A 19,189-nucleotide genomic window follows, 5' to 3' on the forward strand; every position below is an offset into this window, starting at 1 on the left:
ACAATAAAATAAATAGATCTCTTTTAACATAATAACAATAAATTAAACGACAATTAAGGAAAAACAATAACTAAGAAAAATGAAAAAATAAATATTTAGTATTTAAAAAGGCACAGGACAATTCAGATATCAGACCAAGAAGAGTTGAAAATAGTCAACCAGGAAGCAAATATAAAAATGATACATATTAATTTTTTAAACCCAATATTAATGAATAAGCAGTCAACAAGTTGGTTAAGGGAGTTTTTGTAATTAAAGCAAAGAATAGTTGTTTGTAGGAAGCATGCGCACACACATATATATATAATTTCTTACATTTCATATCTTTAGTTATTATTCAGAAATGTGCAAAACAATGCTATAATAAGAATTTATAAAAACACATGGTTTGTGTTTTAGGCCCTGATCCTCCAGATGTCTGGGTCTACAGGGACAGTGAAACCACAGGACGTGTTTTGTGGAAAGTAGGGGCACTTCCAGTTCAACGTTTACCATCCGTGAGGATCTGTGATATAGATATTGTCATTAATCTGTTTATTGTCGTCCTCTTTCAATTTAGCATCTGTCTGAAAGTGAAAGTCATGGCACTTTGGACGGTTACGAAGTTTATCACAACGCGTCAGAGGAAGACCGCTGGACCACAGTTTCTCCCTTTCACAATACCTTCAGCTATCCCATAACCCTCACCAACAGTAGTGACATCACTGTTGCCGTGGCAGCACGAAACCCAGCTGGCCTCTCGCAGCCTTCCACCGTGACCATACCAGCATACAGAGCAGGTGCATTTCCAATACCACAAAACTGTTTTTGACTCTTAACTTCACAACAGCTTTATTTTAAGATTGAATATTTAGGAAAGCTGAGATTTCTATATTTAAATCACAGTTTTTCAAGGCTCGAAATTAACTTTAGTAGGTGGCACTGGTGCTCCTAAATTTTAAATTTAGGAGCACCAACAAAATCGTAGGAGCATACATTGAAAATTATAGGAGTACCACAACTATACTTAAAAGCTTGAACAATCAAATTTGATCTTAAATTATTGGCCACACACTTGATTTGTGCTTGGCCCATTTTAAAACAAGGTCTTATGCGTAAAATGTGTAAAACATTAAAACATTTAGTATTTTTTGAATAATTTATTTTAAATTCATATTTTATTTTAACTTTTTTTGTATTTTTACTTTTCATTTTCTTTAACGGGTTAATTAAATTGCGCTTATCAAATGGCATGTTTAACACACTGAATTCATAAAATTGTAAAAAAATTATTTTTATCAAAACATTACATTTTTATTTTTTGTCAAAATGCTGCATAACAAAACTTTGTTTAAATAAAAATACAAATAAGTACAAATAAGTATAAATAAGTACAATGTAAAGTACAAATCTCTTGAGTGTGATTATATTATTTAAGAACTAAAAATATTTTTAAATCATTATTTTTATTATTTTAAAAGTAGATTTTATTATACAATAGTAATATATTTCTGTCAACTTCATTACGTTCCACGGACTTTTATTTTGATGGGTTGTCAGTGTTTAAAGTTTCGTTGGTGTCTTTGAGATGCTCGTGAATTATTTCACATTATATGAAACATTTCGTAAAGAAATTAAAACAGGTCACACCACAACAATCATTTTCACTCGCACAGACGCTTCCAAATATATTTTGAGGTTGCGCCAATTAAGTTTCAGGAGCATATGTAACCAAAACAGTCGCAATTTCAAGCCCTGTTTTTTTTTATCAATACTGTATGTTTAATGTTGTTTAGTGCATTTACCTCAAACCCAATTAATCAAAACAAATTCATTCTGGTCTGTGTGGTTTAAACCTCTAATCCTTTGGCACAAAACCCAAAAACCATCTCACACTGTTTGTGCATTGGGCATGACTGAACAAAGTGTACAGCTTGTTAACAGGTGTGCTTTTTTAGCTATCACACTTTTTTCCCAAAGGCACATCTTTGCCTTAGTGGAAAACTTGCAGATTTACCCGAATCAAGTCTATGCACCAGAATATCGTACAGAGACCACTATAGCAACCCTTAAATTGATGTGAAAAAACAAATCTGTATTAATTAAACCTATTGTAATTGTATTCATTCTGTCAATACAACACATCTAATTCAACCCGTTCTTTTCCTGGCAGATTCCCAGCTGACGGTTTCTGAGGTGAGCGGCACAAACGGAGGATTCGATTTGTCCTGGCAACCTGATGTTAATGTCAGCAGACGGTATGTAGTGGAGTGGATCCCCACCGGCTGTACCGGGCTCTGCTCCGTAGACTGGCTCAAAGTTCCTGAATCCAACACCAGCGTCAGGGTGCAAACAGGTGAATGTTAAACGAGTCTCTTGTTGTTTTATTTTGCGACAGTGATGGAAACCAAACAGGATTTAGGTGCTATTTGTGTTTTGTTTACTTCACAAGTTCATGCTTTCATCCGTGCGCCTTGTTGATTTCTGACTCCCTCTTGATTTCAGACTCTCTGGAGGCGGGCGTGCAGTACACTTTATCTCTGTATGCTCTCTCCGCTGGGACTACTACGGTTCTGCAGAGATGGAACGGGTACATTCAAGAAATGAGTAAGAGAACCATTGCTGTCATAACAGTGCTTTCATCTAAACAGGAATAGACATTTATTCAATAAGAGAGTAGGAGAACTTGTTGATTAAGTTGATCAACTACCACACTAAGCTACTGGCAAAGATATTTTACCCAAGATGCATCACTGCTATTGCTATGAATGTGGAAGATCTCAGTGGTCAAGTCCCGCCTTCCAGTAAAAAGAGCCAATCATCAACTGTAAAAGAATGACATCCTCTGGGGGAGGGACTTTGCCCATGTGCAGGAAGACCTGGAGGGATTGCAAACATGGCGGTGCAGTGATGCAACTTTCTTAAAAAGACTTTGGCTGTTAGTTATGGCACGTAATGATTTAGGAGAAACATCTCACCATCTAGGATAATATATTAATGACTCTGTATCTGAATCTACGCTTTCTTTTGTCGGTTCTTCTGTAGTTCCTGCGCAGTCGGTTGATCTGTCAGCCAATCAGACCGGCTCTGATGTTCTGTTGTCTTGGAACTCCATTCCAATGAAACAGCAGAGAGGATACATTCGCGGATACAACATCTACTTGGCGAACGCAGGGCACCTGAAACTTATTGGTAAATTTTACAGCACATTCACACAAAACATGTGCTGTCGAAAAAAGAACTAAATCATTAATAAATTTTAGCCTGTGTCTGAAATATCCCCCTATATACCCTTAAATAGTTCACTGTTTGAGAGAACATCCAATTTAAGAAGTTATTGAGTGCACTCGTTCAACTCCACAATGCACAGCAATAATGAATGTATGTCCCATGTCTCGGAGGAAGATGGCGCCCACGCTGCAGGAGTTCAAACGAGTTCAAGCGTCCAAATTCACTCACTCGTTTTCATTCAGTCATTGGAGTGAACTATATTAGTGGACTAATGTAGGTGAAAGTGAAAGAAGGAAATGGGGGCTATTTTGGACGCAGCCTTATGCTGCGTAAACAAACGCAAAGCATCACGTTCCTTGCTCTAGATTACTTGTGGGATTTAACTTCGTGTCATGTGAATATTGGAATATTGAAACTTGCGTAAAGATGCATTTGAGGTGAAGAGTGTGTGTTCAAGCAACAATCGCGCCTTCTGATTCGCGTCATTCGCATCTCCCCGTGCAGGTTGGCGTCTTTCTATTGCCATCTTTCTGTTGCCGTATGTTTATTGCCCTCTTTTGGTGTGTATTTATTGGCGTCTAATAATTGGCGTCTAATAATTGGCATCTAATTATTGCCATCTGTTTATTGCCGTTTAATTTTTGCCGTCGGTCTGTTTATTGGTGTCTATTTATTGGCGTCTATTTGTTGTCGACTATTTATTGCTGTCTAGTGGCGTCTACTCACGTCTATTGGTGTGTACTCGCGTCTAGTGGCGTCTACTCGCGTCTATTGGTGTGTACTCGCGTCTATTGGCGTCTACTCGCGTCTATTGGTGTGTACTCGCGTCTATTGGCATCTAATCACGTCTACTCGTGTTTACTGGCGTGTACTCACGTCTATTGGCGTGTACTCGTGTCATTCGCATCTCCCCGTGCAGGTTGCCGTCTTTCTGTTGCCGTCCTTCTGTTGCCGTCTTTCTGTTGCCGTCTTTTTGTTGCCATCTTTCTGTTGCCGCATGTTTATTGCCCTCTTTTGCTTTTTATTGGCGTCTAATAATTGGCGTCTAATAATTGGCGTCTAATTATTGCCATCTGTTTATTGCCATCTGTTTATTGCCATCTGTTTATTGCCGTTTAATTATTGCCGTCGGTCTGTTTATTGGTGTCTATTTATTGGCGTCTATTTATTGTCGACTATTTATTGCTGTTTAGTGGCGTCTACTAGTGTCTATTGGTGTGTACTCACGTCTGTTGGCGTCTACTTGCGTCTATTGGTGTGTACTCGCGTCTATTGGCGTCTACTCCCGTCTATTGGTGTGTACTCGCGTCTATTGGCATCTAATCACGTCTACTCGTGTTTACTGGCGTGTACTCGCGTCATTCGCATCTCCCCGTGCAGGTTGGCGTCTTTCTGTTGCCGTCTTTCTGTTGCGTCTTTTTGTTGCCATCTTTCTGTTGCCGCATGTTTATTGCCCTCTTTTGGTGTGTATTTATTGGCGTCTAATAATTGGCGTCTAATTATTGCCATCTGTTTATTGCCGTTTAATTATTGCCGTCGGTCTGTTTATTGGTGTCTATTTATTGGCGTCTATTTATTGGCCACTATTTATTGCTGTTTAGTGGCGTCTACTAGTGTCTATTGGTGTGTACTCACATCTGTTGGCGTCTACTCGCGTCTATTGGTGTGTACTCGCGTCTATTGGCGTCTACTCGCGTCTATTGGTGTGTACTCGCGTCTATTGGCATCTAATCACGTCTACTTGTGTTTACTGGCGTGTACTCACGTCTATTGGCGTGTACTCGTGTCATTCGCATCTCCCCGTGCAGGTTGCCGTCTTTCTGTTGCCGTCCTTCTGTTGCCGTCTTTCTGTTGCCGTCTTTTTGTTGCCATCTTTCTGTTGCCGCATGTTTATTGCCCTCTTTTGCTTTTTATTGGCGTCTAATAATTGGCGTCTAATAATTGGCGTCTAATTATTGCCATCTGTTTATTGCCATCTGTTTATTGGAATCTGTTTATTGCCGTTTAATTATTGCCGTCGGTCTGTTTATTGGCGTCTAATTATTGTCGTCTAATTATTGTCGACTATTTATTGCTGTTTAGTGGCGTCTACTAGTGTCTATTGGTGTGTACTCACGTCTGTTGGCGTCTACTCGCGTCTATTGGTGTGTACTCGCGTCTATTGGCGTCTACTCCCGTCTATTGGTGTGTACTCGCGTCTATTGGCATCTAATCACGTCTACTCGTGTTTACTGGCGTGTACTCACGTCTATTGGCGTATACTCGTGTCATTCGCATCTCCCCGTGCAGGTTGCCGTCTTTCTGTTGCCGTCCTTCTGTTGCCGTCTTTCTGTTGCCGTCTTTTTGTTGCCATCTTTCTGTTGCCGCATGTTTATTGCCCTCTTTTGCTTTTTTATTGGCGTCTAATAATTGGCGTCTAATTATTGCCATCTGTTTATTGCCATCTGTTTATTGCCGTTTAATTATTGCCGTCGGTCTGTTTATTGGTGTCTATTTATTGGCGTCTAATTATTGTCGACTATTTATTGCTGTTTAGTGGCGTCTACTAGTGTCTATTGGTGTGTACTCGCGTCTATTGGCGTCTACTCGCGTCTATTGGTGTGTACTCGCGTCTAGTGGCGTCTACTCGCGTCTATTGGTGTGTACTCGCGTCTATTGGCTTCTAATCTCGTCTACTCGTGTTTACTGGCGTGTACTCGCGTCTATTGGCGTGTACTCGCGTCATTTGCATCTCCCTGTGCAGGTTGGCGTCTTTCTGTTGCCGTCTTTTTGTTGCCATCTTTCTGTTGCCGCATGTTTATTGCCCTCTTTTGGTGTGTATTTATTGGCGTCTAATAATTGGCGTCTAATTATTGCCATCTGTTTATTGCCATTTAATTATTGCCGTCGGTCTGTTTATTGGTGTCTATTTATTGGCGTCTATTTATTGGCGACTATTTATTGCTGTTTAGTGGCGTCTACTAGTGTCTATTGGTGTGTACTCACATCTGTTGCCGTCTACTCGCGTCTATTGGTGTGTACTCGCGTCTATTGGCGTCTACTCGCGTCTATTGCCGTCTACTCGCGTCTATTGGTGTGTATCGTCTATTGGCGTCTACTCGCGTCTATTGCCGTCTACTCGTGTCTATTGGTGTGTACTCGCGTCTATTGGTGTGTACTCGCGTCTATTGGCATCTAATCACGTCTACTCATGTTTACTGGCGTGTACTCACGTCTATTGGCGTGTACTCGTGTCATTCGCATCTCCCCGTGCAGGTTGCCGTCTTTCTGTTGCCGTCCTTCTGTTGCCGTCTTTCTGTTGCCGTCTTTTTGTTGCCATCTTTCTGTTGCCGCATGTTTACTGCCCTCTTTTGCTTTTTATTGGCGTCTAATAATTGGCGTCTAATAATTGGCGTCTAATAATTGGCGTCTAATTATTGCCATCTTTCTGTTGCCATCTGTTTATTGCCATCTGTTTATTGCCGTTTAATTATTGCCGTCGGTCTGTTTATTGGTGTCTATTTATTGGCGTCTATTTATTGTCGACTATTTATTGCTGTCTAGTGGCGTCTACTCGCGTCTATTGGTGTGTACTCGCGTCTATTGTTGTGTACTCGCGTCTATTGGCATCTAATCACGTCTACTCGTGTTTACTGGCGTGTACTCGCGTCTGTTGGCGTGTACTCACGTCTTTTGGTGTCTGCTCGCGTTTACTGGCGTCTGTTAGCGTCTACTCGCGTCTTTGCATTGAATTTGTATGCAATCTACTCTTGCAAATTGTTGATTTCACGTTTGGTGTCCGCCCCATTAATCTTATTAATGATAGTCAACAAGTAGAGCATTGTTTTCCAAAGATGTTGGAAAGTCTCTTGGTGTCTGTTGCCGTCTATAAATGCCTTTTCACTAAAATAAATAAGAACAAACTTTAAGTTTATCAGATAACATTGTCTGTTCTTGGTTGTGTTCCCAGCTAATGTATCAGATCCTGAGGTGCGGTCATACAGGATCACTGACTTGTCTATGGGCTCGTATAAGTTCCTCGTGAAGGCGTACAACTCAGCAGGAGAAGATGCAGGAACACCTGTGTCCATAAAACTGGAGATGAACGGTATGTCAATTTATATTTATACAAATACACATTGTGACATTTGTTCAGTATATGTGAAGTATAAATAAAGAGTTTAGGGTCTCATTTATAAAACTGTGCATAGTATCCTTACTACAAGTTTACGTCCGCGCAAAAGAAAAAAATGGCATACACCAAAAAATATTATGATTTATAAAACAAAGCAGTGTTCCCTTTTTATAAATTACAGATCACCTGCAAGTGTGCGTACATAATTCATCTTCATGAATCATCCAATGCACATTTCCAGCCCCGTTTTGTGCGTACGCAAGCTTTATAAATGAGACCCCTCATCCATAACAGTCTATGTTAACTTCAACACTGGTGTCTGAAGAAACATGTCAACTCAAGATTAATGATGTTTTTTACCTGCAGCGGATATGCTGGTTATTGGAATACTGGTGTCTTTGGGAGGCATGTTCTGCCTTCTGATCCTCATCAGCATCTTCTGCTATAGGAAGAGAGAGTGGTACGACTTTATTTTTGTGGTCGAAGTGCATTTCCGTCAAGTTCTGTTGTTACTAAAAGCCACTAAATGGATTCGATTAGACTCAGATTTCGGCTAAAACGGACTTTATTTGTTCTATAATTCAGTAAATGAGTGAATGCCTGTGGTGTATTACAGTAAAGTTACAATAATCTTTCTTGGGTGACGGTAATAAAGAAACTCCTGCTAAGTTGTCATGTCGCAAAGCAAATTTCTTACAGTTTCCTTAGTTTTGGTGTGAATATGACCTGGATGTTTTTTTTGTGTCATCATAATTCATTCCAGGGTAAAGAAAGCATTCTATCCTGAAATTCCTGGACCTAAAGTACCTGGAGATTGGTCTTCCCCACAGGTATGGTTTTATTTATTTTACATTTTTCTTTACTTTCCTCATCCATCAATTCCTAGATCACCTGGAGTGTTGTTTTTGTTTAGGGTCTTTTGGATGTGAAACCTCCCCCTCACAGTCTGGTCCTTGTGGGAACTCCAGAAGAGGAATTCATTAAAGGAGGTCTGGTGCCGGTACCAGAAAAAGATGAGTATTCGGACGTCGAAGTAGACACGGACTCCGACGAACCGGCACCTCCGACATACTACCAGGTGAGCGGCGACGGTTGTCACACCTCAGATTCGTCCGGTTCCTCGACTTTCTCCGTAGGTTCAACCCAGACGGAAATCACCTACACGGGCATCCAGAGCCCGACGTCTTTACATGGGGCGTACGGAGGTGGAGGTTACAAGCCTCAAATGCAGCCCGCCATGGATCCCCAATTCGAGTCCGACTTCGAAGATAACTCGAATGTCGGCTATAAGCCTCAGTGTTCCTGGCAGCATGACTCACCCGATGCAGAAAATTTAAGCGGTTCGCTCGGAAGCCCGACATCAGTCACGTCATCGCAGTTCCTTATTCCAGAGTCTTCCGAGGAGAAACCGCAGTCTTCCAACACCTGGTTTCACAGTTTTCTCTCTGGAAGATCCTGAGATCTGTGATTTCACTTTGATTCGTGATGTTTTGCCTTATGAAGACATTTGATCTCATACTGGAAATTTCTCACAGACACACTACTGTATCTCAAAGACTGATCAAAGAGGTGAAGTTCTACTGAAGAGCAGAAGGTATCTTCTCGTGCTCAATTGGGACAGTATGATATTTCCCTCTAGGGGCGCTGCCGTTTCCAATCATACTACAGTGTTGTCACTGTCTTTTTGCAGTGTTATTGAAGTGCCCCCCTACAAAAAACACATCTGTGTTGTACCAAAAAATAACTACAGTATTCAAATTTCTATTCTTAAATTTGACAGATTCGTAGCATTGAAATGTAGACGATCAGAACGTAGCACGTTTACTTTTTCTGGAGCATTAAGGGTTGAAAGTTCTTATGTAGCTTCAAGCTAAAATCCCATTGTTAATCGTAAGCGTGTGTTGATCTGGTCTAAGATAATCAGCTTTTCCATGATAAAAACACCATTTAAGGTGCTTGCATGACACGTTTGGTGTAAGGTTGTGTGTTTGTAAATGGACTCAGTGTTAGTTTAAGAACAAGCTATGCATCTTTTTGATCGGGATTCGTAGCTCGTGGTAAGGGCTGGGATGAATAATCGTGCGATTCGGCTTGCTATGCTTTTCAATGAATTGCAGTGAAATGCCGCAACATCCAAAAGCCAGAGGGCGCTGGCGTGCAGAAACTCAATATGCGCCGCAGATGAAGTACCATTTACACGCGCAGCTCCAGCAAATGCATATTTATATCGCTGTTCTTCAAACATTTTCAGGTATTTTAATGATAATAACAAAATAGATATAAAGACTATGTTTGACGAGTGTGTTTTTCAAATGCATGTTATAAACGATTGATGAGGACTTCCTACTGATCAATGAGCCGTAGTACATGAAATAGCTGTGCATATCGCCTTTGTGATTCAGAATCGACGGGCATTTTTTAGTGCGATTAATTGTCCCAGCCCTAATCGTAGTTATCAACTTTTAGAAGTTTATTCTGCGTTTCTTTGTCGCTTCCCTTATATTATTATATAATCATTTTGATTGCACGACCGATACAAGCGATAAACCCCATCTTTTTGAGACGCTAAACACCTTGTAAACTTTTGTATTTTTATGCATTTTGGACCGTGGGTTCAAAATAAGTTTCAAAACACTGCTGCTTGTATGCCATTACCCATCATATACAGCCTGGTTTGTTGTCCGGATTGCTTTTGTAACACAAGCAAACCGCTCCAGAGTTCGTTTGCAATCGGGCCGAGACCACCTCGTTCATGTGAACATCGAATCGATTGTTTTGGTGCGGTTTGCGATTGCTTTTATCAATATGCTTAAACAAACCGAACGCACCAGGTTCCGAAACAAACACTCCCAAAAAATCTGATTATAATCTAATAATTCAGGTTTTAGTATGTTGGACAGTTTTCTATTCTTTTGTTATTTGTTTTTCATGTTGTTTAAGGTCAGTAGCATTTAATGTGTTTAAATTGTTTGTGTAGCACTGTTTGTTTGAGTTTTATATACACTCACCGAAAGTATTATTAGGAACACCTGTTCAATTTCTCATTAATGCAATGGTGTGGGGGATGTTTTCTGGGCACACTTTAGGCCCCTTAGTGCCAATTTGGCATCGTTTAAATGCCACGGCCTACCTGAGCATTGTTTTTGACCATGTCCATCCCTTTATGACCACCATGTACCCATCCTCTGATGGCTACTTCTAGCAGGATAATGCACCAAAGCTCGAATCATTTCAAATTAGTTTCTTGAACATGACAATGAGTTCACTGTACTAAAATGACCCCCACAGTCACCAGATCTCAACCCAATAGAGCATCTTTGGGATGTGGTGGAACGGGAGCTTCGTACCCTGGATGTGCATCCAACAAATCTCCAAATATGCTATCCTATCAATATGGGCCAACATTTCTAAAGATTGCTTTCAGCACCTTGTTGAATCAATGCCACGTAGAATTAAGGCAGTTCTGAAGGCGAAAGGGGGTCAACACAGTATTAATACGGTGTTCCTAATAATCCTTTAGTTGAGTGTATATACATCTTTTCATTTCACACGCAAATGTATTTCGCGTTAATCTGGGATTTACCTCAAGTTTTATAAATGCATAGCATCCCCCGGTTGAACAACAGTGATGGCCATAGCGCATCTATTCCGTTATAGTATTTTATTATCTATATTTCAAATGATGTATGTCTTAGTCTAGATTAGAGTTTGTCAATGTGCACCCCTGCTTCTTAAAAATTGGTCAAACTGTTAAATGACCACAGTGTGCCTCAGAAGTTTATTGTCCCTGTTTCGGACTTCGGAGCCACAGGGTAAATCTGGCCTTACTGACATCAAATGTAAGAGAAACCTGCTTTTCCCAGGAGTTCACCAGGTTTACATTGACATATAAGAGCTTTGTGTGTGATGTCTGTGTACTTGTATCACTAGACCTCCACTTAACCTCCATCACTAAACCTTAAAGGTAAAGCAGATACGCTGCATCAGGACAACACCGAGTTCACCATAATATCAATATCATGTTCTCGCTTGTAATCCCAAAGAAACTATGCTTTGCCTTATCTTTCTTGTATTAACTTCCTCTGCTTTTAAAACGACTATAGTGAATATTCATCTGAGAATGTTTGGCATTTGATTGAAAGGGCATTAGATGAACATTATAAGGATTGAGTTTGTGACAGGTCAGAATCTTTAAGCTTTAAACACTACTGTGAAAGACTTTTCTTTGAAACAAGTTACTGATATGTAACATTAGCAGTCATACTTAAGTAAATCTACTAATAATACTAATGTTGATGTTTTTTGTATGGACGTGAAATGCACACATATGTATGTCATGTTTGTTTTTGTTTAAAGGGTATTTTAAATTTGAGCTTCCGAGTTGAGCTAAATATATGCTTGGATAGCTCAGCTGTCAATAGAAATAAAAGTGAGTTTATTTTATATCATTCATTCATTCACACTCTCTACATGAGTGGTTGGGTGAAATTGTCAAAATCATCTCGAAGAATCTGTTATTGATTCAGGGAAATGGTTTTTCTTGCCTAAATGAGATGTTGTAAACAGAATAATTTAATTTGTATTTTTTGTTTTGTTTTCTAGTAAAAAAGGGTCTTAACTTCTTTAAAACAAGAAAAACATACTAAAAAAAAGCAAAATTACGACATATAAAGACTTTTTCAAGTTTATTTTGTTTTCTCAAAAATTATTTTGTTTTAATTTTTTGTGTACTTATATTTTTATTGTTTAAAACACAGATTTCTTTAAACTTGCATGTTTTAACTGGAAAACATGTTGATTTTTTGCAGTGTAATGGGATAACAATACAAAGCAATTGGAGTTACTTTAAATATTGGTTTAACACTAATGTATATAAGCTTTTCTTGTGCATGAATATCATCAAATGGGAATTAATGTTACGTCGATACTTTATTATTGCCATCAGTGTTGAGGCGCTTAAAGCTTTTAATAACAAGTAGAAACACTATACAAGTGAAATGATAAAGCTTTATACAGGCACCTGAGCTCATAGTTCTCTGCTAATACACTAACAGAATATCATATTGTCTCTATTATACAATAAATACAGATTATATCTGTACCAAACTGAAATGGCTTGATTTTCATTATTTGTAGAGGAAGTGTGTTTTTTTTTAAGAAAAGTTCCACTGAAGGGCATTGAAATTCGCATTAAGATTACAGCACGATTAAAAAAATAAAACGTTGTAATTACAACTGGGAATTTTTGGAGAGCTACGATTTGTACCACTTGACCACTACAACCTCACATGGGAGCACTTCCAGTTATTGTTACCTGACACGCTTGCTGTTTCTGAAATGTTTAGCAGAACCATTAAAATAATGTAATTTAATGTTTTTAATAATGTATTGTGCAACTTCCAATAATATTATTTCATGAGGATTCATTTTGCCATTTTTACTATTGTTGTAGAAACTCGAAATTTCTTGTGCAATGGCATGAACAGCTTTGAGTTATCATCTTGAAATAACATAATTACAATGCCGTTTTCCAGGCTTACAGAAAGCAATTTATTAATAATTTGTAAAAAAAAGTCCATAAGTACATGTCTGGTCATCTTGGATTTTATTATGGAGATAAAAATTAGGATTGGATGTTTTTGCATTATGATACGAGTAAATATTAGCAAGAGTTTTTGTTCGTTTTGTAGAAAAGCATAATTAAACTGCTTCACGTCCTATGTTGTCATCTCGAAATAATGCACCATATGGCGTGAACGCAACTTTGACAATGTTTTGGAGGACACTAGTATATAAACATCATTAAAGACGGGGTGCATGATCTCTGAAAGCCAATGTAGACATTTAAAATCACCTAAACAAATACCCAACTACCCCGATAGAATCAGGAACTTCTTTTGATGAGAGCAATGTGCATTACTACCGTAATCCAGGTCGAATGTGTTTTGATATGGTTTTGCTTCATTTCACACGGAAGGCAACTTTTAAAGGTGCAGTGTGTAATTTTTAGAAGGATCTTTTGACAGAAATGCAAAATAATATACAAAACTATATTATCAGGGGTGTATAAAGACCTTTCATAATGAACCGTTATGTGTTTATTATCTTAGAACGAGACCTTTTTATCTACATACACCGAGGGTCTCCTTACATGGAAGACGCCATTTTGTGCTGCAATTTTTCTAAAGAAGCCCTTAAAGGACAATTTTTTTCCTAAGTTGTCTCCAACAATGACATGTTTATCCGTTGGCAGCTACCATAGCTTCTCTGTGTTTCAAAAGCGAGGGGTGAGCGTGGACTAATCCGTTGGTTGCAATTCGCAACCTCACCACTAGATGCCGCTAAAATTTACACACTGCACCTTTAACATCCGGCACAAGAGTAAGAGGCGGAGGTCGGAATTTTGCCATGGACAAACAGCTGCAGGAGACATAGATCGCATACACATGCCGCAGGCTCAAAGACATGCATAGCACAAGTAAGTGTCCTAGCTTAACTCCATTTTTTTTAACAGTATTTTCTTAAAGGAATAGTCTACTCATTTTCAATATTAAAATATGTTATTACCTTAACTAAGAACTGTTGATACATCCCTCTATCATCTGTGTGCGTGCATGTAAGCGCTGGAGCGTTAAAAGAGGAACTATATTTTATGGCATAATAGCACTTTTGGGAGTACTTTGACTCGCCTGAAAAGTCCGCTCCCCTTCTCACTCTCATAATGGGAGAGGGAGGGTGTTAATGCGCCGAGTCGAAGTACTCCCAAAAGTGCTATTACGCCATAAAATATAGTTCCTCTTTTAAATCCGCTTAGAAAAGCGCTACGTTTTATTTTGTACCACCAAACTTGCTCGTATAACTACTCGTCTTAAATAAGAAAAACGTTGATGTGTTTGGTCACTTCTAACTTTATCTCTAAATGGTACCATTGAATGAATGGGGCTAAGCTAAATGCTATTGAAGCGTCGCAGCGCGCTCCAGCGCTTACGTGCACGCACACAGATGATAGAGGGATGTATCAACAATTCTTAGTTAAGGTAATAACATATTTTAATATTGAAAATGAGTAGACTATTCCTTTAAGCGCTCTATCCTCCATGTCATAAGTAGACATGTCCCTTACTGCTGATTGGCTACAAGTGTGTTTTGGTACTCGGCCTGACTTTTAATGTAATGAAAATAAAGGTACGTTTGTCATAGGTTCCTTTCACATGTCATCATATTGCTTAGTTGATCTGTCACGTGTGCAGCTCGGACATTCATGTAACCTTGCTGCGCGCTTTTAAAAGGTTTGTACGGTGGCAGGTGCAGGTGAGTGGTCGCGCAATTGACTTCTTCACCTTTTGATTCGCGCTCAGGCACAATTGCGCTCACACCAAAGCCTTCCGCGCCTGAGCCCAAGTGAACCGCACTCCAGCCCACCTCCGCAACACGGCCGGGGCACGATTAACGTGATCACACTAGTCAAACAAACCAGGCTTTGAGGGGTCAAACACGCCCGAGCACGGTTTGGTTTGAATAGTGTGAGTACAAGCTGAAACATTTTAAATGAGTCATAGCATGAAAATCTGACTTTTTCCATGTTTAAGTGGTATAATAAGGTTCCCTTTGCTTATACAACCTAGAAAACATTAAAAAGAACAATCCAGTAACTTTGTTCAGGTAAACCATTTTCTGCAAGCATGTGAAAAATTTGTCATTCAGATTTCGCCTGTTTTGTAAGGTAGGTAGCGACTCTTATTACAATAATACCACCCCAGAAAGCGCAATTGAGTTTAATTTCAACAAATCACAATCAGTGTTTGCATTTAATCAGCTCATTTGCATTTAGAAGGACACACCCAAAAACGCCACATTTTTGCTACTGCCAACAAAGTGGCAATTTTAACAAGCTATAAGAAGTTATCTGTGGGGTATTTTAAGCTAAATCTTCACATACGCACTCTGGGGACAACAAAGATTTATTTTACATCTTTTTAAAAATCTCATAATATGACCCCTTTAATACAACTGAAGAATTTGCACCGATTTTTTTTTTTAGGAAATCAGTGGAAAATGAAGGTCACGCAACATGATCCGTCGTAAATCTCATTCAGGGAACGTTGAGTTTGATCTTTGTGCTAATTGGTAATTATCGTAATTACCTGGACAACACGTGACCTTCATCTCGAAGCTGTTCACATCCTCCTCTTACTGGGGATTATGCGTTTCTGTAGCAACAGTAACAACATCAAATTAAATCCGCGTGAAAGAATATTATTGACAGCTGTAAAATACATAAGTACAATAATAAATTACATTTTAATGCTAAAATTGGCCGAACACAGAAAGTAGCCTACGCCAGGTAACAAACTAAAAGCGCTCAGAAAACTCCCAGTGCACAAGATGTAATTACGTACTCCACAAGGACTTGAACGCTTCTGTAATCTTGTATTTACGGTAATTACGACATGTCGTGAACGCACCTTTAGTTGTATGGTTGCCGTAGCAACTGCATGCCTAACCAGTCACTCCCCCAAACAAAACAACTCCCCATGAACTACACGGCTGTATAGATAATATCTATATATATATATTTAATATAAATTATCCGTATATGTATATGGATATAATTTAATTCTTCAGGAGAATGTCGGACATTATCTGTCAGTGGCTGAATGCCGACGTGCGGCTGTCAAAAGTCGTCGGTGAGTGTATATGTTGTGTAATATCTGTTAGCAATAGAGTTATTATAAATATGTTATTAACATGGTGAGTGTTTGATGTTAATCTTTACCATCACAGAGCCGTTTTCACTGAGCAAGGATTTTGCAAACGGATATCTTATCGGAGAGATTCTGTACAAATTTGAGCTGCAAGATGATTTCCATCTCTTTTCAAAACACAGGTAAAACTATCGAACACATCCTTTCAAAATAAAAAACAGAGAGTTTTTTTATTTAAATATTTATTTATACATTATATTTACATTTGCTAAACATGCATATATGCTTTACATTTGCATACGTATATAGTGAATGTTTATGAAGAGTTTCGTTTTTTGGTTGTGCATTCCAATTAATATCAATTCAACTACAGTTGGCTAGCACCATAAAACAAAATAATAACATGATAACATAATAATAAACATGTTTTGACAAAAACATAAAAATGGATTTATCTCGTTTTGCAACGAAACTCTTCATATTGAAATGTAATAATATAACTACGTAAATGAACAAACTTTAACCAACCAACATTTCTACAGCATTTATTCATCTTAATTAATTTCCTAATACATTTTTTAAATTAAAAGTATATCTTTGTTAACATTAGTTAATGCACAAAGATTTAACATAAACAAATAACTGTATTTGTGTTACCTAAACAAAAAGGTAATACGCCAACTATTAATTTACATTGCAAAATTTTTTTATTTTTTTTATCTTGGTGTTATTTTATGTAGGTTATAGCTAATCGGTCCTACTGTAGATGCTGGGGGCCCTAAGAAAATCTTTGCGAGGGACCCCCTGTCAGTGCATTTATAAAACCCATTCATTGTTTCTGCTTAACCTAGGTAGTTGTTAACTAACCACATATCTTGTATTGTCTTACAGCTGTATATTATTGCCATATGGACATTTGACACTCACTTCTGACAGATAAATGAATACTTGCTGATTATACCACGAAACATGCATTAGCTATAGCTGTTTTGATTCAATATGTGTTGTAAGCTCTAAAAATAAAGCTGATTTATATGTAAATTCATGTAATGATTCGGTAGTAGTAGCCTAATACTCATCACCTGATAAGTGGCTATTAAGAGTACTATATTACTACAGTAAAAGTTTGATTTTGAGTGTGTTTGCGCCCCCCCAATTTTTTTTAGCACCAGCCGCCACTGGTAATGAATCAAATTAAATACAAATATATCATTTTAATACAGTAAGAGTTAAAAAATTACCCATTTACCAAACCCAAACAAGCTGAAAGACAAACACATTAAAGTGCATAAATGTGGTTTACTATATTTAATGACATTCATTAATTAGTTACTGAAAAATACTTATCATAAAGTGCAAACAAAACAATTTGGATTTGTATTAGAGTATTATTTTGAACATATTACACTGCTTTGTTTGGCAATACTAGCAAGACTTTAAAATATTACAAACACATTCCTCTCATGTTCCCTTGCTTCACGTCTTTTGCGTTTTTTTTCTGCTTCTGACGAAAAGTGGGCATATGATATGCGCATCCCTAGCACATCACTCTCCTGCTTCATGTCACATACTGTATTGCATTTTGTAATTAAATATTTTTAAAAATCTGAGTGTTTGCTTATTATTAAAATTATAGCATTTTGTTTACATTAAACATAATAATCATTAATGGTATTTAAATTATTTTGAGATAAAGGCGAGGCCCCCTAGTGGTGTGGGGGCCCTATGCAACTTGCGTAATTTGCATATAGGAAGGACCGGCACTGAACTGACAACTTATGTGAATAAACCTTACTGTATGTTATTGATATTTTTTGTGAAAGAGTTTTATTTATCCAGGTAGACAAAAATATTCCTACACCCTTTATCCCAAAACTCATATTTATCACATTAATCAAATGTCCTAATCATTACTCTGTGCTTTTTTTTCCTGTGGCCCTTGATCTTCCACAGTACGGAGAACGCAAAGCTCAACAACTTCACCCGTATCAAGCACACGTTGCAGCTCTTGGGTGTTCACTTTGACCTCAACATGGCCAAATCCATCATGGAGGGCAAGCAGGGGGCAGCACCACATCTTCTCTACCAGCTTTACATTGTACTGGAGAAGAAGAAAAGGTCAGGACTCACCGCCACTGCCATTGAGGTCATGCAGCCCGCGGCCAAAGCTCGGCTACATCGCGTAGAAAAGCACATCTATACGGAGGTGATGTTACATTACAAATTCATAGAAGGTCAGAGGTCAAGGTCTTGTGCCACTTGTGGCACCATATAAAAATAATAAATTGTTATAATTGTTTTCCACCAAGGTAAAAAAAGAATGATGCCACAGGGATGCCATAAAAGATCCAGTTTTGGTAGAAACATAGAAGCATTAACATAGGAACACTTAAAGGATTACTCCACTTTCATAAAAAATCTGATCATTTACTCACCCCCATGTCATCCAAGATGTTTATGTTCAGTCGGGAAGAAGGAAAGGAAAACATTCCAGGATTTTTCTCCATATAGTGGACTTTAGTGGACCTCAACAGTTTACAGTTTCATTGCAGCTTCAAAGGGCTCTAAACGATCCCAACTGGGGCATAAGGGTCTTATTTAACAAAACGATCATCATTTTCGCCAAAAAAATAAATACTTCTTAACCACAACTTCACTGCTTGCACTACCCTTGTGATGCACTAGCGTGACCTTATGTATTACGTAATCACGGGGAAAGGTCACGCATGACATAGGCTATGCGAAACTACCACTCCAGTGTTAACAAGTGTAGAGAAAGAGGACTGTTCCGATTTTATTTATATACTAATTAGTGTCTTTGTGTCAGTTTATTGTTTAAAATGGTCCACAAGTGTGCGTTTCACATATGTAACGCTGACCTATTGCCGTGATACGCAATACGCAAGGTCACGCTGGCACATCACACAGCTAGTGCAATACGAGAAGTTGTGGTTTAAAAGCATTTTTTTTTGGGGGGGGGGGCGAAAATAACGATCCTTTTGCTAGACAAGACCCCCACGCCCGGGTTACGATCCTCTAGCATCCTTTGAAGCTGCAATGAAACTGTAAACTGTCGAGGTCCACTATACGGAGAAAAATCCTGGAATGTCATGTTAAAGGTTCTTTATGGAACCACACAGCTAGAAATGGTTCTTCTTTG

The 19,189-nt window shown here is 38.5% G+C and overlaps 2 protein-coding genes across 3 annotated transcripts in view; both read left to right on the forward strand.

The window, feature by feature from the left end:
- Positions 1-12,436, forward strand: part of lifra (LIF receptor subunit alpha a) — a 29,685-nt gene extending 17,249 nt beyond the window's left edge. For both annotated transcript variants that reach the window (XM_073860751.1, XM_073860752.1), the window contains exons 10-18: positions 400-464; positions 560-779; positions 2,153-2,335; positions 2,485-2,586; positions 3,025-3,171; positions 7,160-7,297; positions 7,691-7,784; positions 8,088-8,154; positions 8,238-12,436. In XM_073860751.1, coding sequence (XP_073716852.1) covers positions 400-464; positions 560-779; positions 2,153-2,335; positions 2,485-2,586; positions 3,025-3,171; positions 7,160-7,297; positions 7,691-7,784; positions 8,088-8,154; positions 8,238-8,783 — 1,562 coding nt within the window. In that variant the 3' untranslated portion in view covers positions 8,784-12,436. The remainder of the gene's footprint in view (positions 1-399; positions 465-559; positions 780-2,152; positions 2,336-2,484; positions 2,587-3,024; positions 3,172-7,159; positions 7,298-7,690; positions 7,785-8,087; positions 8,155-8,237) is intronic.
- Positions 12,437-15,737: 3,301 nt separating this feature from the next.
- spef2 (sperm flagellar 2) overlaps positions 15,738-19,189 on the forward strand; it is a 29,998-nt gene continuing 26,546 nt past the window's right edge. The window contains exons 1-3 of the mRNA XM_073860750.1: positions 15,738-16,011; positions 16,109-16,211; positions 17,983-18,235. Of these exons, the coding sequence (XP_073716851.1) occupies positions 15,954-16,011; positions 16,109-16,211; positions 17,983-18,235 (414 nt within the window). The 5' untranslated portion in view covers positions 15,738-15,953. The remainder of the gene's footprint in view (positions 16,012-16,108; positions 16,212-17,982; positions 18,236-19,189) is intronic.

This window comes from Misgurnus anguillicaudatus, chromosome 22 (genome assembly GCF_027580225.2).
Source record: "Misgurnus anguillicaudatus chromosome 22, ASM2758022v2, whole genome shotgun sequence".
In the NCBI taxonomy this organism is placed as follows: Eukaryota; Metazoa; Chordata; class Actinopteri; order Cypriniformes; family Cobitidae; genus Misgurnus; species Misgurnus anguillicaudatus.